The sequence below is a fragment of the Tiliqua scincoides genome, chromosome 7 (genome assembly GCF_035046505.1).
Source record: "Tiliqua scincoides isolate rTilSci1 chromosome 7, rTilSci1.hap2, whole genome shotgun sequence".
Taxonomy (NCBI): Eukaryota; Metazoa; Chordata; class Lepidosauria; order Squamata; family Scincidae; genus Tiliqua; species Tiliqua scincoides.
In genome coordinates, this window is record NC_089827.1 from 70,906,514 (window position 1) to 70,927,880 (window position 21,367).

The 21,367-nt window shown below is 39.6% G+C and overlaps 1 protein-coding gene and 1 long non-coding RNA gene across 3 annotated transcripts in view; one reads left to right on the plus strand and one right to left on the minus strand.

The window, feature by feature from the left end:
- The window catches only part of LOC136656874 (uncharacterized), a 126,387-nt gene extending 124,035 nt beyond the window's left edge, over positions 1–2,352 (plus strand). Inside the window, exon 3 of the long non-coding RNA XR_010794721.1 lies at positions 1,899–2,352. This is a non-coding gene — a long non-coding RNA (uncharacterized lncRNA). The remainder of the gene's footprint in view (positions 1–1,898) is intronic.
- SYT1 (synaptotagmin 1) overlaps positions 1–21,367 on the minus strand; it is a 156,443-nt gene that overhangs the window by 104,183 nt on the left and 30,893 nt on the right. The window contains exons 2-5 of one of the 2 annotated variants that reach the window (XM_066633269.1): positions 21,014–21,198; positions 10,334–10,447; positions 8,805–8,972; positions 3,844–4,011 (exon numbers count right to left, since the gene is read on the minus strand). In XM_066633269.1, coding sequence (XP_066489366.1) covers positions 3,844–4,011; positions 8,805–8,972; positions 10,334–10,447; positions 21,014–21,198 — 635 coding nt within the window. Of the gene's footprint in view, positions 1–3,843; positions 4,012–8,804; positions 8,973–10,333; positions 10,457–21,013; positions 21,199–21,367 lie in introns of both variants that reach the window. The other variant, XM_066633268.1, reaches the window with a different exon arrangement.

Genomic DNA, 21,367 nt, shown 5'->3' on the forward strand with positions numbered 1-21,367 from the left:
TTGCCACATGCCTCTTCTCCTCTGCAGTTACAATGTTCATTAGTAGCATGTGTTTTTAAGCAGAACTGAATCCTGTGTAAAGAGCAGTGTGATAAGAACCTAGAGAGGAGCAGGACTAAAGGTCATTTTAGAAGATTAAGGGAAGTCCCAATGACCATCATTAAGGGAGGCTGAAATACTCCTTCCCTCAGGGTTATAAATAAAATGTTAAAGGAATGTTTCAAGAACTCACTTCACATAATTAATTATCGGTTTTCTCTTATTTCCACTTACGTAAAGCCCCAAAAAACTGCAGCAAAATTCTTCACAACAATGTGTATTATAATAACCGAACAGACCGCCTGTGAATTTGGCTTTCTGTAACAAATGTTACATTCTGCAATTAAAATAAAGTGAAGTCTGTTCGAAAATGTCTTCGCCGTAATAGGACATAATTACATTTGTTGTACAATTTTGGATGGGATCCAGTTGCTTAGGGTTTTAAATCTATTTTAATTATGCTTTTGCTGTAATTAGTGGGCCAGGTTGTGATACCATGCTGATGAGTGCTAACAAGACAATCACGTGCCCATCGTTACACATCTGGCCTCGGCAATCTTTACTTGAATCTTTGCAACACTGCACGGTAGCTCTGTGACATTTTTTTCTGTAAACATAACAAGCGGGGCTTGTTGTCTACCTGAATATGACATGAACCAAAGGCAATTTAGCATAGGACTCAACAGTGGAGCTGATGTACCTCAGATACAGCTGACTGCCAAAGAGCACCAATACCAGTAACCTAAGGAGGGTCCTCTGTGCATTTGCCCCATGTTTATCAGTAACGGACTTGTCCCTCGCCACACCCTGGGGCAAAGGTCTGTGATGCTGCTCCCCTGCGTGATGCCACCCCCTTCCCTGCTTACCAAGCACTACAGAGCCTTGTGCAATGCCAGCACTAACTAAGAAAATGTTCTGAAGCTTCCGGGAACCCGGAAGTACTCCTTAAGATAGTGTCGGAAGCCTCAGAAGGCTTTCAGCGCAGTCTGGAGTGCCGCGTGTCGTCTCAGCGCTCCGGGCATTTGCCCCCTGCCCTCCCTCCAGGCCTGCCACTGTGTATTATCCCTTACCAGATTAATACACACTGTTACAGTGTTCCACAAGCAGAAAACAACTATTGTAAAGGAGCTTCTAGATTGATGTTCCTGCAACATATAATATAATGAGCACTTTGCCAGAGCTTCCCAAGGCCGTCTTAGGGTCAAAAGGGATGTGATGTTAAATGTGTTTGCTTTCCTCTCTTGTTTCTTTTCTTTTTTTCTAACTGTGCAAGGCTCACCCCCCTTCCCCTTTCATCAGATGTGAGACATTTCAGTCACACTGCATTCAGCTCTGAGTTCTCTGCTGTTTCTCCAGTCATAGATTGGCTATCAATCATCTGTTAAATTAACTAATGAAATGCATATAAAGATGTTCAGAAATATAATAATCTTGGTGGAAATAATCTTTTCTTTCAAAAAAGAAAAATGAAGGCATGATTGTTCAGTCACGCACAAAGACACAAATAATGCATGAGTACAGAAATGTAGGCCCAAGTCCTAACCAACTTTCCAGCTCTGACATGGCTCTGCCAATGGGGCAGTTGGGGGGGCAGTTGGGGGGGCAGTCATGGAGGCCTCCTGACAGTAAGGGAATATTTGTTCCCTTACTTTGGAGTTGTATTGCTCTTAGGTCAGTGCTGGAAAGTTGGTTAGGATTGCACCCATAAAGGCATAAGAACAAGCACAAGAGAACCAGGCAGTTATTCTCTCAAGCAGGATGCGGTATCTTATAAGTAGAGAGGTGATTAATGTCACATCTCTTTTGACCCTATGAACACCTGTTTATCTCCAGCCTAACTCAAGTTCTCTTTATTACAGTGCTTGCCCTTGGAGGAGTAAGACGAACACGGCTTATAAGGAATAACTACAGAAGCTCAAGCAACTGGTCAATGAGCTGGGGAAATGCTTGCCAAATATGCTTCTGGAGAAAAATGAAAGAATGAAGTATGCAGACTGGAAAGATCTCACAATGGTATTAACAAAAGCTCTGTCATGAAGATCTCCAAAGAATGCACAAGATGATAATTTGCACAAACACACCCTACATTACCACATCTTTTCAGATGTGCAAATCACTACATTTTTAATCATTTAAAAATCCTTCCTTCAATATAAAAGGCAAATGATAAATCATTCTAACATATAGCACTGTGTACTTTCAAGAAAATACTTCCTCAAATATTAAGAAAAATAACCTCATCTAACTCTCCAGTTAGATGGCAATTTCGTGCATTTATTGGCTGCTCGCTTGAATAGCTCTGGCCACATTATCAGAAAGATGCAAAGAAAAAAAAATGAAGCTTTGCCTCATGTTCTGTTGCAATATATTTCGTTTATGTTGAATAGCCTCAAATGAGGAAGCCCAGCTATGCTTCCACTGCGACTGCAATCCACCCACAACAGGAGTGCATTTCTAGTGGAAACCATCTTATTTTCTTATCACACATGGAACGAAACTATAAGTCTACAGGTCATTAAGAAGGTACATATGCCTAGAATCAATACAACAAAGAGGCCTGAGCCTTATATCAAATGAACAGAGTCCACCAAAAAGATTAAAAAAAAATTATTGAGCTCTCTGAGCTACTAGTATGGTGTGGTAGCTAAGGACCCAATCCTAATTAAAGGCTGCCCGCGGGTGCAGTGGTGCTGGCACGAACACCTGCAAGGGGCCAGAGACCATGTGGGGGCAGAGAGGTAAGTCAACATTACTTTTACGTACCTTACTCTACTCCTGCATGGGCCCCTATGGGTCTACTCAGTCCTATGCAAGCTCTTTGCCTGGCACAGTCTAAGTAGAGGCAAGGGGGCATGTCGAGGCCAAAACCGAGCAGAGAATATCAGCAGAGCCATTACTGCTGCCACTCAATCTCTGTCCACCCCTGCCATGCCCCTCCCCCCAAAGGCTCACCAAATCCTCACTATGTTCTGCCTACCACACTGGTTTATTGGTGGAAGCAGGGGTAGCTGGGTCTGGCGGTATACCTCTGGTGCTACTGCTGTTTGTGGTGGCATTTCTAAAATAGTTGCTGGGAGTGTACTGTGTGTGCCTCCAGAGGCCATTTACAACAGCAGAAAGATGTTCTGCTGTCTTTAAAGCCAATCCAGCCCTAGTTAAGATTGGGCAGTAACCGACTGAACCGTGAATCAGGACCAAAGCTACTTTTCAGACTGAACAGGGTCTTCTGAAAATTGTTGGGGGCAAAATACACCAAGAAATCACCAGTAAGCAAAACTTTGGCTCTGCACAATGTTATCTCTCCTGCATGTGTGTCCTTTATTTGGATTCCAGACACTGTCTTGTAGCAGCACTGAGAGTTTCTCCGTCTGTAATGTGGGTCTTCTTGCAAGAGAATACAAACTGTACAGGATCAATATAATAGCCTACTATCCAACATATGACTGCCACCCATTCATTCATCTACGTTGTGGAATCTATGCACAGAAAGGCTTAGATTCAAAATCATAATTAGCATTCCACAGAAATGCTTTGTACTTTTCCCGTTACACAGGCTAGAGAATAGTACAATTTTAATACTACAAAAAGGCAAGGATTCATATTTAGAAGAGATAATAAATAAAACAAAGATCTAATAGATCTAACAGTTTTCAAAGAAATTTTCCAGAGGAATCTTTTTTAAATGCTTATGTGATGCATTACTCTGAGGGACAAAAGAGACTGAGACACAACTTGTTTTTGGCCTAGTTTCTATAGAAACGGCTTTAGGTTGATTGTATACAATGAATATATTGTTTTTCCTACCTCTTCTTTTTCAGCACTTTGCAAATCCCGCCACTCCTCGGTCACATGACCAAAATCCACAGTGTTCATTGCCACCTTGTACTCCCCAATGATATCATGCTTGGAAAAGCGATCAAAGTCGTATACGGCCATCACTAAGGTTTTTCCTCCCAATTCAGAATACGGCACCTATTCAAGACAGAGTGAGAAAATAGGGCAAACTATATAACTGACACAGACAACAGTGGTTTGCTGCAATGCAAATTCATTTCTTTGGTTTATCAGCTGTCATTCTCGGTAAATTGAGCTAGAAAAGAAATGAGGTGTATTTTATTAAGTCATCCGGCATGCTTTGTAAACCTAAAATATTCAGTTCTACAGAACAATGTGGGAGCTCACTCATATTGCGTTTACTCTGTGTTCTCCAAGTCTGACTTCACTGTTAAACTAAAGACCAATTATTTGCCCCACAGATACATGAGCTTTCAATACTGCAGCAAGTTTTCCTCAATAAATCATGCTGTCACTCTCTTAAAAATTAAAAAAAAAGTAGCCTCCAGACTGATAGAAAAGCATAGCTAGCTTTCTGGGTCTGACACAGTGTAATCTGGTTTCTTTTCCCAGGATTCTACTTCTCACATCATGGATGCTGAAGTTCCCCCTATGGCATGATATATTACTATAAATTTTGGCAGCAGAAGGCCAGGCTCCAGCTAATTTTCCAGCTGTTCTGATATGTTAAGGACAGATGCTTCAGGTTAAGAAGAGGGTCATTAGTCACATTTTAATATTCATGGGAAGTGATGCGGTTATTGTGAAGCGGCAGTTCTGTAGTTAGGTGAACCAACCTGATATAAAATTGCATGGGCTTTGATGGCAGGCAGGGACACTTAATATATTACTGACTATCCCTCCCCCCCAAATATGAATGGTTCTATATGTTTCTGTAAATTTTTCTCAATGTTACTCAATTTTTGAAAGAGAAACTCCATGAAAGTGGAACCTGCTTTGCTCTGGTTCTTCACAAATAGGTAGCTTTTCATTTCATTTTTTCTAAGGACTGCTGGAACGTGTGCCCCATTGGGGGACGCTCGTTAATAGCAAGGTATGAAGAAATCCTCAGGTCGGAACCCTTGATCTTGTCTCCATTAAAAGTAAATGAGAAAAGTCCTGCCCTGGCATACTGACATTACACAATTACAGAAACAGGGTGCATTTTCTTCACGACTCATGTGTTTTCCCATGTGTTGCACTTGACTGTAAAAAAAATGGAAATGGTTTCTCATTTCCTCTATAACAGGGGTCTCCAAACTTTTCAGTATGAGGGCCACATTGCATATTTTACTCATTTTCATAGACCTTAAAAAAATCAGCTTTATATGGGTGGAGATGAGTGATGCACGGAATACTGTTTCTGCCTGAACTGCTGCAGAAATCCATATTGTTATGATTTGTTTACATGAGTAAAATGATGCTGTTTCCTCACCACAATCGTTTTACAGTGTTGTTGAAAAGTCTACATGCAGAAACCTGATTTGCTTTATCGGCAGAGATGAGATTAACATTGAATAATTATGATTTGAGGGTCTTAAAGCAACTGGCCCAGGTGATTAAAAATGAGGGTTAGCCAGGTTGACACCGTTCTGACCATATGGAAAGAAGTGCGGTAGACAAAACTGCATGTGCTAATTTTCTGACCACGTGATTGGGGGGAAAAATATTTTAATTTGCTGCGAGCTGGATAAAATCTTGTAACAGGTTGGATGTGGCTCTGGGTCATTGGAAAACCTTGCTCTATAACACTGAGAAATTTTACTTTGAAAAAAATGCATATCTACTGTAAAAACAATACTTCTGAAGAGCTGCATGAACGAATGCTTCTCTTTCTAAAGGCTGATAAGTCAAGCTGCCATACCATGCAAAAATGCAAATCGCTCTATGGTTAATCACAGTGCTAGCCTTAGGGACTGTATCTGTTCATAGTATTCAGCCTAAAGCAGTTTGAAGTGGATTTTGGCAATAGCAGCGGCATCTGACAGACCTACAATTTTGGCACAATAACCATAATTTCTATTTCAGTGATGACAATGTCAGCTTTTGTCAGCTGCACTACCAGCTGCTCTTGTATCTAGTGACACAGCTGGATACGTGTGGAAACCCTTATGTGACTTTGACACAAAGAATATAACGAAAGAAGACTTATGGTTGCTTTTTTCAAGACTTAGATGACCCATGGTAGTACCCCAGAAATCACAGAGGCTATAGATTTAAGAATCTTCAGCCTCCAGTGGTATCACAGAACTATTTCAAAGTTCTCTCCTAGGTGAAGATTTCATTCTGAATAGCACTTTACTTTCAGATACTTAATAGTTCAAAAAGATTTGGGTTCTTATGGCATCCTAGTCAAGATGCCAGAGATGAAATTTCCCTTACATAAGAACATAAGAACATAAGAACAGCCCCACTGGATCAGGCCATAGGCCCATCTAGTCCAGCTTCCTGTATCTCACAGCGGCCCACCAAATGCCCCAGGGAGCACACCAGATAACAAGAGACCTCGTCCTGGTGCTCTCCCCTACATCTGGCATTCTGACTTAACCCATTCCTAAAATCAGGAGGTTGCGCATACAACCCTTAATATTTCGCCTTTTCATATGTATGATCACAAACACAATAATTAAAAGCATTCAATCGTCAGAGAAACTGATAGCTCTGGGAACATTGTTTTTAATCCTTTAACGGGATAAAAGCAAAAGGAATTATTTGCATCAAACTGCTCATAAGAAATGTATGCAGACATATGGAACGCATGATTATTATTGTTATGGTTAATATAGAAGGGTATATAGAAGAGCTTTGATACAGAATGTACACTTGCTTTATAAACACAGTGAAAATTCTCATAATTGTTTGACAAAATAGATTTCATAGTGTGCTGCTCCTGAACTCATTAGCCATGACATGTTAAGTGACAAATATTAATGGATGCTTCTGGATAATAAAACATGAATGTTAAAAGCGGAGTGGATCCCAGGCTTCACAGAGCTTTAGTCAGCACAGGGAATGCTTCTGTGAAATAGAATGGTCAATGGGCAATGTATTATTCCCTGTCTCAAAGAAAAGGATGGAATATCCTGTTTGTGTTCACTGTATGTGCTGGTGTTCTTGTGCATGCATTAAAAACCCTGGATAGTGGCAACTAGATGGAATCTATCAAGGCACACATCTGCATACCTTTTCGTATATTTAAATGGGCTTAATGGAAGGATACAACATTTCTTGGACAGTACATGGTAATGCCTTGATTTACCCAGTCTCCAACACTTTACTCTCCAACACTGGCAATGCAAGCAATGTCTTCTTGACTGAGCATTACTCCTGAATCTTAAATGTGTTGTTCTGCTTCATTTAAGTATAGTGAAGGGAAAACTTCAGTAAAGAACTACTCTTCCCCTTCTCCAAAAAATGGAGGGGGGAAGGAGGAAGGATTATTTTTATGAACATCTTCAAGAGAAAATAGCTTATGTCTGCAGTACTGGCAGAGGCCTCCAGGGATATCTTTCTTGTTGAGTGATAGCCTGAATCTTTTATTGTCCCTGCTTTCAAACTTGAGCTGTCATAAGACAAAGTATTCAGAAGGAAAGGCCTATAGCATCAGAAGTGCAGTGAGCATTTCAGACTAACACCTTCAAAGAAAGTTCAGCTATGCTGCCGTTTTTTTTGCTAAAAACCGAGTTAGGAGTATGAGAGATATTAAATGAATTTCTTAAATCTGGAAACAGCATAGCAGAGCCCTCTAGCATGTCTTGATTTCTTCTCCTACTAACGTGTAAGGCATGTAAGTTCACATGCTATAGACAAAAAATTACCTTGGGTCAAGGGACTATAAGAAAAGAAGTATTTGTACAGCCTCATTCTGTGTCCTCACCCCTGCCTGCCCCAAGACCCAAGAAAGGAATAATATATTACGTCTTGAGTGAGTTCTTTTGGGAACACAAAAGGCAGTAGGAGAAAAGGAAGACTACACATTGTCCTCTTAGCAGAGTCACCTAGCTATCAATTTTGCTTTATTAGCAAGAATGAACAGCTTCCTTTCCCCCAAACAAGATGAAAACACTGTCTGAGAGGAGCCAATTAAGAACTTGTATAACCTCTTGAAATGGACAATGCTTTCTTAGCAAAGTCATCTTTACGTGAAATTCCAATGCTGCCACAATATGGTCGCCTGTCACTTCTTCTAAGACCTTTCAACCAGATTCAAGGCCAGAGTCATAAAAAATGTAGAACAGTAGAGCTACAATTGAATTATAATACTGGTAGTAGTCCTTCACCCTTACCTACATTTTTCATTACAGGGTGATCTTCGAAATGTCTCCAAGAGAAAATTCCATTGTGTCATGGGTCACCAATCATCTAGAACATGGGTGCCCAAACCCCGGCCCTGGGGCCACATGCGGCCCTCGAGGCTTCTCAATGCGGCCCTCAGGGAGTCCCCAGTCTCCAATGAGCCTCTGGCCCTCTGGAGATTTGCTAGAGCCTGCACTGGCCCGACGCAACTGCTCTCAGTGTGAGAGTGACTGTTTGACCTCTCGCGTGATCTGTGGGATGAGGGCTCCCTCCACTGCTTGCTGTTTCATGTCTGTGATGCAGTAGTGGCAGCAAAGGAAAGGCCAGCCTTGCTTTGTACAAGGCCTTTTATAGGCCTTGAGCTATTGCAAGACCTTCATTCATTCATATAAGTTCATCTTTAATATATTCATTTATGTAAACTTATGCAAATTTATTCAAATTTTAAATGTAAATTAATTCTTTTTTTTCCATGGCCCCCAACACAGTGTCAGAGAGATGATGTGGCCCTCCTGCCAAAAACCTTGGACACCCCTGATCTAGAACATATGCAATCTAGTGGCTGTGCATGAGATTAACCTTTAGTATATATAGCAAACAAAGAAAAGCGTGCTGTGTAATTATCAAAATAATACCTTGAATGTAAATTGCTCATTGAAGACAGGGTTAAGGGTCTTCCTATGAACTTTTGTTTCATATTTCTTCTTCTTATCAGGAAGCAGGAAAACTTTCACATAGGGATCTGATGTGCCACCCATATCTAAAGCAGGCAGCTCAGCAGCCTGAATAATCCCCACCAAAAGCTGAAAGAGGAGGAAGAGACAGAATATTACAGAGACATTTAAGGAAAGCTTGCAAATGCTGTTTCCTGACATCTCTATTTATAAATGCATGTACACAAACATAGCTGTGCAAACACATGCACACACAGACTGTTGCAGTTCTACCTACAAAAGTGGAGAACAACCCAAGGATCTAACAAACCCCTAATTATAGCAGACGCAGATTTCAAGAAGCTGTTTTATATGCAGACAAGAAGTATTTAAAGTGCTGCTTATGACAGCTATATATGTATTTTTATATTTTCTTTGACAATACCAAACTTCCTAGCAAACTACTTTGCATTGTTTGTCAAGGTCTTTGCAATTTAAAGGATACGGTTAGACCATCACGGATATAGCTTAAGAAAGTTTATAGCAAGATGAACAGGCAGGTTAGAGACTGAGGTCCAATCACATGGGCCTCCAGTGTTGGCACTTGGCATCGCAAATGTGGAAGTTAAGGCACTTTCACAACTTGTGGAGAGGAGGGGCCACCGGTGTTGTCCAGTGCCATTCACTGCAGGGTCTCAGATCATGCTGACGACTCCGCAGCACTTGCAGCAGTAAGTTTGCCCACTGGGTGGCGATACAGGTTTGCAGGGCAGGAGGAGGAACCAGCCCAGGAGTGGGGTGGGCTCCACCGGATCCTTTCCTCTGTATCAGGCTGAAAAGCCCACACAAAGGTTTTCAGATCTGTGCAGGCAAAATAGCCAGCACAGACTTGAGAAGCCCCATTGCAGGGCCTGGGGTTTTCCTCAGGGGAAGGGGATGAACGGGCAGTGGCATGGATAGGATTGGGCTGTAAGAGCGCTCACTGGCAGGAAACAGGATGTTAGCAGAAAGGAGGAAGTATTGGGTCTGGGAAGGACGTGGGAGCTGCAGGTAACTGGATCCGCAGATACCAGGGAAGCCTGTACTTATCACTCTCATGACTGTGGTTGAGTTTATTACTGTTATTCCTGATACTGCAGCAAACATTTAAAAAGGCATGAAAATAAACATTTTACAAAATGCAATTTCAGTGACAATATGCAATTCTGAACCCCGCAAAATTCAATCTTAAATGTCACTGCCTTTGTATAATTTTACAAAAAAAAAACAAACACCTCTGAAGTTCAAAGTGTGTTTTTTTAGAACACCAAAAACGAGTATAAATATAACGTTTTAAAATACCAGTGTAAATGAAGCTCTGGCAACATTTCCATAGAATCATTGAAATGCCAAAATTATGCACAAATTAAAAGTTATAATAATTGATGTGAATAGTTTTAGAAGTGAACCCTGTACACTACAGTATACCTTTTCCCCTTTCTCATTCATATAATCTCACACTAGTTTCAAACCTGATTGTTCTGGAAGTCGTAATCCAAAGAATACTGGATTTTCCCTAATTTTTCCTCTTCTTTGGGTTCTTCTTTATCTTCTCCATCAGTCAACCCAGTTTCAGCGTCATCATCCTTAAGAGCCTGCAGAGAATAGGAGTGACAAAAGCAGCAATGAATATGAGTAGCGTTCAAGGAAAGCCTGGAGAAGCACTCAGTGCTCAACCCTATAGTGAAGCCACTAGAAGCAAGCATGATGCCCAAAACCATATATGTTGTTGACATATATTCAGAATATGCTGGTTGCACAAGAGAAAAGTCATCATCAGCAAGCAGCAAGGAAGCAATGAAAGAAGGAAAAAGCGCCTCTTGGGGATTTTGCAAGCAACGTTTGTTTCAATGCCTGAAACACAAAGAGAATGTCAATTCGATTTTTTTGTTTGTTTTTAGAGATCCAATCCAGTCAAATTGCCTTGTCCAGAGGCAAGTGTGGATAAAACATGCTATTAAATAGGCAAGGTTGCACATTCATTCAGTTTAAAACAGTTGTGCATGCTGTGAGTTATTTGCACTAAAGCAAAGTGTTTTCCGCAGAATTACTGCCATTGTAGAATACATTCTTATATATGCGGCTCCTTCACAAAATGAAATGCCAAACATTCTGAATGTTCTTTTTTCATTTATGATGAGTATGGAAGCAAAAGGTATCATCATGCCATTAGCAAATGCACGTTCCCAGAAAAGAAGACCCTTTTTTGTTCTATTTTTCTTTTCACGTCTTCTCAATTTAAAAGGCAGGCTGAACCAAATTGATTTAAAAATGCATTGATTTTAGCACAATTATGAGGGAATAATGATCGTAAAGTTGACTGCTAGATAAAACAGCAGTCTTACTTAAAAGCACAGACAGCAGTTAGCAATACGTTTTGCACTAGAGAAAAAAATGTCCCCAAAGCATTAATTTGTACAGTATTAGAAAGCGCAAGTTTATATCCTATGCCATTTTTGGTTTAAAATATTAGGGTCAAAACTGAACAAAATCTAAAACAATGGGGCATATATATTGGCCATAATTAACTTAACCCACTGGTTTTAATGGAACATACAGCACAATCCTACTTAACTTTTACTTAGAAGTGGGTCTTGTGATATTCCATTGGTCTGCCAGCCGAATCCCAAAAAATATGCATCCAGCAGCATAATGAGCACTTAGGATTTAGCCGTCAGGTAAGGGTATATAGAACTACTGCCTTGGCCCAGGGTGACCAGATACAGAGGAAGACAGAGTGCCTCTACATTTAACCCTTTTATAGAAGAGGGAATTTTGGCAGGTGCAGTTCAACATGGAAGGGTTTAAATTGCCAAAATTCCCTTTTCTATACAATGGTAGTAGCCTTTGGATGCAATCCTATGCACTTTCCGGGGAGTAAGCCCACTGAATTCAGTTATACTTACTTCTGAGTAGATGCGCATAAGATTGTGCTGTTGATGTATTTCATCATGTACATTTTCACTCAATAGTTTTATGTTCTGGTAGAAATTTCTTGATTAATTCCCTTATAATATTAATTATAGCAACCTGCTTATTTGCTAGTGTGGCTGTGCAAGGGGAATAAAGAAAGAAAGTCAGTCCTGTAATGGCCATTTAAAAATTGGATTCCTTCACAGATCGATACTCTTGCCTTTCCTATTTAGAAAATGAACATCAAACTTCTCAAATTTATATAGCTGCCAACAGACAAAGATAGCAGTTTGGGCAATTAAGATATAAATTACTCTATCCCTATAAAAATGAGACCTTGGCTTGGTTGGGTATAGGATTAAGACTGCAGGTCATACAGCCTTCCCTTGTTTAATACATTGTATTAATGGGGGGCAAATGGATTATTTCATGTTGGCTGATTTAAAGATGTGATTGCACAAAACAGTTTATCAGTTAAAGAGTTTGAGAACATTTATTGCAGTTCCAATAGTGCCCTACACTAAAGAAGAGATGAGAAATCATTTTTAAGGGAAAAAAGCATTCTTATTCTTTTTCTGTTACAGCTGTAAACAAATTTAAAGTTAAGCAAATGTATAGGGAAGACCTTCTAGAAGTGCGCAAGCATCATGTGTCAAAAGCATTGACTAAAGTGATAAGAATTTGGGGAGTTGATCAATAAAAAAACTCCTGGCTAAGGCCTAAGACACCTATGAGTCATCAGGCAGAACACATCCCACCAAACAGAGGTGGCACCAGAACAAAGACTAGGTGGAGGTGAGGGGTGGGGAAAGATAGAGGACAGAAGCATGAGAGGGAGCTTTGTTTCACAAATTAAGCCTTCCCAAACAGAAACATCTCTTTACATTAGTGTTCTGATCCTAAAGTAACAATGATTTCAACAAGAGTTACACTTACATGTACTTTCCAAGTATTTTTACAAAAGTGGTCTCAATTAAGATTTTAATTTAAGATTCTGCATTTTATTTAGTTGTCGTTTCTGGCTTGTAGCATCTGCTCAGTTTAGTGGATCACAAATATTGCTTGTCGTAGCAAGTCCCTGTTTTGTTTGAAAAACTGTTGCTTACAGAGACTCACACAAGTGGTAAATTGGGTAAAGGCAATGCACAGTGGGACAGTGGGATTCTGCCTACCTGTTGGAGGAAAAAGACAACAACCAACAGCTATGAGGAAAAAAGTATATTTTATTCTGGATGTGTTTTGAGGACACTATAAAGACGACTTCCCCTGAGAATTTATCTCAAAAATGCATGCAGGATAAAAGATACTTTTTCCCTTCACAGCTATTCTTGGGTTTTTGTTTCTTTTTCTGGATAATTTTCTTAGCTATGGAATCCCTCTTGTTGTTTTCGGCTCCTGACTACCCCACACCCAATCTCCACTATGGAAGCATGAGTAGAGTAGAGATATGCTGGGCAACCATAAGAACCAAAAGCGAGTCTATAGGCTTGTTCATGTGGCTCACAGATTGTTCTAAAAGATGTCCACCAGTTCTGAATGTCAGCCAAAGAATATAAGCCTTGTGGCTTCAGAGCAGACTTGGTAAATAAGGCTTAGTTATTTTTGTGTTTCTCAAAACTTCTGATAGCTGAGGGACATTTGCTTTTGAATTAATACTGGAAGCACACTTTGTTCCTAGAAACAGAAGAAGTTTGCCTCTATAGTGCTTAAGAACAAGATTAGCTCATCTTCAAGGAAGCCCCACCCACTGTGTTCTTACATGCCATGACCACAACATGCACGCTTCTAGGATTGGTGTCATATCCTTGGAAATAACTATGTGACAGGCAAATATTTTTCCCCTGATGGGTAAATGGGGCAGGAGTGAAGCTTAGTGAAAAACTGTCACTATTAGTGGCATAAACTGGGCCAAGTCCCAATGTCCTGATCTAATCAAGAAGTGCATTCTTAGCAAAAATCAAAGTATCTAGCAAGTGAGAATATTTGGGCCTGATGTAATTTAAATGGCTGTGATATTACATCTCCCTCTCCTTTAACACTTTGTGACCTAATAAAAGATAGGGCCCACTGCTGCAATTATTCTTCAAGAAATGGAACTACTTGTCTGATAATTTTTCAGTGCCACTGTTCATCATTGATATTATTAAGTCTATTCCTCTCCCAAAGGCTGAGCTTAAGCAAGGGATTTGCTGTACCAATACATTAAATTTGGAGTCATTAAATCAAACATATTAGAGTGTCTCTAGAGCTGAATGTTTTTCCCGTCTTACAAGGAAAAAAAAGATGGCAGCATAAAATTATAGGAGACACATGAGGATTGCTGCAGACTGATAAACTATGGCAGTGAAAGTTGTGATAGGAAGATACTTTAAAAAAATGGACCAAATATTTTCCCAGTTACACCACTGTATTTCTGCACCGGTTTGGTGCAGTCCAGCATTGCAGAGATGGCTGAAAGCAGTGTAAAGGCCATATAAACAACATGAGATACGGAGCACACAGTAATTGAATGAGATTTTGATCTTTTTAATGCCAAAAGGAAAATACATTTTTTCTTTTTTTTTTTGAACGATTTTGCTGTAACTTTGATATAGTGTGCATGCTCACTTGCTCTCTCTCCCCCCCTCTATATATAGATAGGTGTAAAAAGGAAACAAAAAAGTATATTATTTTCTTTGCACATCACAACTTGAGCTTTCTTCTACCATCTGGCTTAAATATACATTTGTTATGGAGAAAAGGAAAAACACACACCCCACCTTTAATCTGCAAAAGAAAGAAATCAATTTAGTTCAGCCTCTTGATGTGTGTCAAAGCTATGTATAAATCTCAGCTGAGAAGCCTCAGCTGTCAGGAGAATAAAAATATATCAGAGCTTTAGACTAGGTGTGTCCAAAGAGCAAAATTAACCTACCGCCAAGTGACAATCCAGACAGTCATGAGACACAACATAGATAGGAGGACAGAAGGAAGAAATAAAAATTAAAACATCCACACACAAACATTAGTAAAACCATGGAGAAATGACCTTTTTTAAAGGTTGCACATTTTCTATTGAACTCCTTTGCATAATTAGGTTCTGCAACCTTTGACCTTTACTAAAGCAGTTCTTCCCCTATCAGGTACATGCATACAGATTATTATGATAGATTTAGATTGGGGCTTCAACCAGCATATGTGCACGTACAGCAGTTTATGGCTTGATCTGAAAACACATTTACTTGAAGTCCCATTATTTTCAATCAAGACACATGTCAAGGACTCTGGTTTTGGACTGGAAACCTCATGGACTGAGGTTATGACCTGGCTTGGTGAGATAATTGGCACTAGACTGCTGTAAGGAATGGGGCTTCCTTCCTTGTGTTGACCACATTTTTAGAAGGCTGTAATCCTACACAGATTTCCTTGGGACTTCCACTAAATGCACCGCAACACAAAAATGCCTAGCACTGTACTGTGATACATTATTTTCAAGTTAGCACAGTTATTTAAAATTGACAGTGTGCTATTTTGTGGAGAAAATTCACGTTATTAAATCTGCCACAGATAAAATACAGACCGAATGATAGTGAATAGGGAAGGAAGAAGGTTTGCAAATTTAGTAGTGGTCAAAGGGTGAATCAGAAGAAGGTTAACAGATTGTGGTATCCTACAGAGTACAAATGAATCAATTCCATAGTAGACTAGGAGTGGATTTCTGAGAAAAGGTTTGGTGGAGAGGAATTTGGTTAATGGACAGTGGGGGAAAATATGTGCAAGTAATATGGAGTGAGAGAACAAGTGCAGAATCGAGAGTGAAAAGAAAACAAAAAGTTCAATAGAGGTTGGACATTCCTTATGTGAAGCACTTGGGACCAGAAATGTTATTTTGGACTTTGAATTTTTCCATATTTCAGGATACTTGCATATACACAATGAGAGATCTTAGGGATGGAGCCCAAGTCTAAATTCATTTATGTTTCAAATACCCCATATCATACATATAAAATGAAGGTAATTTAATACAATATTTTAAAAATAATTTTGAGTATGAAAAAGGTCTGTGTGTGAAACACAGTTTGTAATTTTATTTCTTTAGCCGAAGAAGGTTTTTACAAAAAGTCATGTTAGAGCTCAAAAAAGTTCCATATTTTAGAATATTGCATATTTCAGAATTCTGGATAAGGGGTACTCAACCTGTACTGGATCTGATAGCATGGATTAGTGAATAAACATGAGAATAGGGATAGGAAAATGGCTGTAAATGTAAGGACTAGTAGCTTATACCCAATGTAATGTCTTCCCTGCCTTTCCTCTTTCTTTAAAAAAAAAAAAGATTTTATTGATTTGGGAAAAAAATAATAATTTGTATTAATAATAATTGCAATAGACTATCACTGTGTAGGAACAAAAATGTACAAGAATATTGCTTGGGGGAAAAAGCTGTCTAATGCTTTATAAGATATTCTGAGCCACTGTTAACTTGTCAAAGTTGGTGGAAGCTGAAAGAAATACTCAGCTGTTTTCAGACAGAATTGGAGCTAACTTCAGCAGGATTACATAGCTGTTGGTGTGCTCTGGCAGCATTAAAAATTTGTACATTCAAAATGTAATAGTTCATCCAAACAGGACTTTTTCACATAAACATGTCTGCTTGTTTTGAAATGTACTCCTCTGACATTCAGAAGGCAGTCAAGCCTTCCATTTTCAACTAAATGCCTCTAAAAAGGAAACCAACACATGTACTATTTGAAATATTTACATTTAGAATTAATTCACTGGCCCTCAATTTGACCTGTTGACATTTCTGGTATCAGTTCAAAGGCACATTGTTAGCTTGTGTCAAAGCAAAAAAATGGCAGGGAACATACAGGCCGTATTAGTTCATTTATCATTAACAATATTTATATACCGCTTTTCAACTAAAAGTTCACAAAGCGGTTTACAGAGAAAAATCAAACAACTAATGGCTCATTTATCAGTCAAAGTAAATATATATTTGAAAAAAGGACATAAATTGAAGCTACTAATTTATCTGTGTAAAGGCACCATAGACTAAGGGCCCTGTCCTATCCAACTTTCCAGTGCTGATGCAGCCTCAATGCAGATCTCAGGTAGGGGAATAAACATTCCCCTACCTTGAGGAGGCCTCCATGATTGCACCCTGAAACCAGGATGCAATGCACACCCCACTGAGGGACCAATCCTATCCAACTTTCCAGCTCCGGTGTAGCCACAATGCAGCCCTGTGGTAAGGAATCACTTGTTCCCATACTTTTTGAAGGCCCCAGGGACTGCCCCTCCACCACAGGATGCAGCGCACACCCCACTGGTGCAACTGCATTGGAAAATTGGTTAGGGTTGGGCCCTGACACAGCTGCATCAGTGCTGAAAAGTTGGATAGGATTGGGCCCTAAGTAAAGATCCTGCACAAGCTCAGCTATTTCAGTTGGACACAGGAAATCTCATTGCAATCCATAGATGTTGTGCAGAAGAAGTGACTGGGGAATGGCACCCTAACTATGGATTCAGGAATCAGGCAGAACTTTTTTTTAAAAGAAAGCACAATTCTGTGAATATAAATGTGTAGATATGTCTGATAACTCTAAACATTATAATACCCATGCAGTTTCTATGTTTATATAGTCTAAAGCTATAGCATCTCTACAGGAATATTTTTTAAAAAGTTATTTCCATTTATTGACAGTTTTCATTGTATGAAGTAATTGAAAGCATTTTTCTACATCCTCAAAGATTTGCTTATCTCCTGCAAGTGACAAGGAATTAGCAACATAATGCAGAGTCTGGCTTCACTGGAAAAGAAGCTTCTATTGAATTATGTATGAACACTGACACATGCACTAGGAAATGTTTACAATGTTCTTCTCACTTTTGGTCATTTATCCAGGTCCGAAATGAAGAACACTTAATAATATATAACAGAATTATAAGAAAAATTGTACATAATAATACAGAACAAACTTCACAACAAATATCAACAAAATACACACAATTTGTCCTACAAAGAAATGACAGGTTGTTACCATCAGTATCATTTATCAGCATCATTTATCAGCACACAATGTGATATCTTTACAGGACTCACAGAAGGGTAATTTCAGGTTATCTTTAAGTTGAAAGAGTTGATCACAATTGCCACAGTGGACTCAGCAGTTAAAGAGCAAATTACAATTAGCACGTAAATGAAAAGCAAAATTCTTTCCTGAAGTGGAATTAAAATATCTGCTAAATCATGTTTTTTTGGGCGTTGAACTCACTGATTAAAGTTACTCTGCAATTTTAACACATCCAGTGCCATGCTCAGGAGCCTGTATTTTACAGTTACCCTTTGAGGTGCAACATGGGCAGCAGCAACACAATTTGGGCACCACAGTTTAAGACAAAATTAGATGTTCATTCATTCACTCATTCCTATCCTACCTTTCACAGGTCAACCCAAGTGACACAGAACTGCCAACCATCCATGAGACAGACTGAAGTGCTACCTAAGGTAGTAGATTGACAGATAATGCCCACCTCAACCCACCCACCCACCAACCTCCATGCTTCTTTACCTCCTGCTCCCTAGATTGTTAAGAGAAGGACAAAGTGGAACAGGAATTGTGGCGGAAAGAATCATGGTGGGTGAAAGCATCAGAGACACTCTAGTCCAACTCTCACATCTCTTCCACAATTCCTTCTTCTGCTTTACTTCCTCTTCTAATCCAGAAAGTGAAAGGAGCAGAGGATTATAGATTATCAAGTAAGGGTGGCAGCTTGAGCATACCACCCCAGGCACCAAGAGGTCTTGAGCTAGCCCAGATGCCACCACCCCATGTGTCTTTCTCCTCTCATCTTGGTAAAGTATACTATATATAATAACACAATGCCAACCACTGCATCAGATTACTGGCTATTGTTTTTAGGGGTCAGGGAAACACACGCAATAACATGTACTGTGTTATATTAGACATGACCAGGAAGATGGGAGAAACAGGCATGAAGTGGTGACACCTCCCTGTCTCTTTTAACATCTACTTCCGCCCTTAGGCCCTTTCCAAATATCCGCTGAACAAGCACACAAAATGTTTAGAACAGGACATAACAGCAGCGTTGTTCAAAAGTGAAAGAGCAGCTCCTGTACCTGTTCCAAATGAGGATATTTTATGCCTTGAGCTTTATCCAAGCAAGACTTTGCAGAACAGTTTTTTTTAAAATTGTGCTTGTCTCTTGCTGTTGAAACAAAACAACTTCTATCCTCAAACTTAGCACTGACTGTAGAGCTTGTTCAGGCAATCATATTCACCAACTCTGATTTTTACCATGGAGTTGAGTATTCAGCTCCTCACATCTTCTTTGAAGACACACTACCAATGCCTCATTCGTCTGGTCTGCAACTTCTAGTCTCATTGGAATAACCCATTAGCCAAGTATGTCACCTCCTCTGCAGGTATCATCTGAATCTAGGGAATTTCTGCCCCTCTGGAAAAACCTGTGCTTTACAGATAGCATGCCGAAATGGTTCAAAGTGAGCTAGCTAAACTTTCATTGTCACCTTTAATCTTTCTCTCTCTCTCCCCACATACGGTTCTCAATTTATCATGCTAGCCAATTTTCCTTTCCTGGATTCCTTTTCCATTCTCTTTCCCCAATCTTTGGGCTTTCCCACTGCCATAATTCTCTCACAGAAAGCTTCTTTTCATCTTTGCAGAAGTGGTTCTGTTTTCCAGAGAATGATTTAGCAGACCCAGTCCACTCCTTGCTTGCCAATTTGAAAAAAAAAACAACTTTCATTACTTCAGTGTACACAGTGCTCACTCAAACATAATGGGACGAATAACCTAGAGAAGCTTTCGAATGGCCTGCTAGCATCATTTCAGCGAACCTTCTCCTCAGTGTATGCGCTGTATATAATATTCTTTATCCAATAAGGAGAGGAAGCTACTATAGAGGCTAACACCAGTAGAATCCACTGCATTATTTGTGGGAAGTTACTTTCCCCATACAAAAATATATTAATTTGGTATTGATGATTATTGTGTTTTTTCCGTGTTAACTGAATGATGTATGTTGGAATCTGGGGCCAAACCTTATGTGTAACCTGTGTTGTACCCTACCCAAAGTTAAACCTATTTCCTTTCCTGTATCTGTAATGAATAAATAAAATATATTAAAACAAAACAAAAAAAACCCCAAAAATATATTAATTTGGAATAGAGAGAAATATTAGAGAAAAGCTATTGCTCATATCATCTTCCTCTCCCATCAGATAATGTACACAGTGAGAAGATAGCAAACTCAATAAGTGTATGATGTGGACAACTCAGATTCCAGGACTTCAGCTTTGCTCCTGAAACAGATTCTGAACAGAATGGTGTGAGAGTGGCTTTGCATGCTACAGACCCTTAACTTAAAACTGGTAAGGATGTAACATTTTGCACATATACAGGTAACCTTTTTTTTTTAAAGGTTAAAATGGCTTTCTCCAAAAAATCTTGGGAAAGTACTGAAAATGTTGTTGCCCAGTCATCATGCCTCATGTCCTGAAGTTCCCTGAATGGTAGACACAACCACTGCAGAGAGCTGAAACTGGCTTATTATCTTCACAAAAGCCTGAGGATAAATTGTGCCAAACAGGAAGTATGGCTGCAATCCAAGTGCACACTTACTAGAAGGAAAGTACCAGGGCCCAATCCTATCCAATTTTCCAGTGGGGCAAGCACTGCATCCTGTGGTGGGGAGCCAGTCACAGAGGCCTCCTCAAGATATAGGAACTTTTGTCCCCTTACCTCAAGGCTGCATTGTAGCTGCACCGGTCCTGAAAAGTTGGATAGGATTGGGTCCCCAGTCCGCTCCGTGGCACTTCCTTCTGAGTATACATGCACTGGACTGAGCTGAAGGAGAACGTTCTTCAGTCAGAGGTACCAAGACACATTTATCGAAGTCTCACTCCAGATGTTTTGGACCTGAACTATAGCATTGGAAAGTGGTTTTGAGGTTGCATTTCAGAGCCCTGACTCACACAGGTAGCTATCTTCTGCATGCCTACTTGAGAGAAAGTGAATTCAGCAGGACTTCATGCACAGTAAACATGGATAGGATTTCAGGATTTTTGTACCTTGAAAATTATGAGTTATGCTAACCAGTTCCAATTTATCACAACTGCTGTCAGGGTTCCAATATTCTTATTTTCTATCCGTTTCAGTAGATTTACATTTTTTTAAACAAAGCACCAGCCAAGGACAAGACGCATACTTTACCTGATCTTTCAGGTTCTTCCCCAAATCTTTTACATCTTTCATGTTAATGGCATTCTTCCCTCCCTTTTCCTTGCCCTTCTTCTTGTTTTTCTTTTTGAATAAGCATTTCTTACAGAGACAAAAACAGCAGGTAAGGATTAATAGGACTGCAACTATGGCTATGGCTATTAAGGCCCAAGGTGGCACTGCAAAAAAAAAACACACAAACACACAAGAGAGACACAAAACAAAGTAGCAGACGGTTAGTCATAAAGTCTCAGATTAAAAAAAAACAAGCAAAGACAGACTCTTTGAACAATACATCTAAAAAAATCAATTACATCTCCTAAGCAAAATAACTCCCAATGTCATATT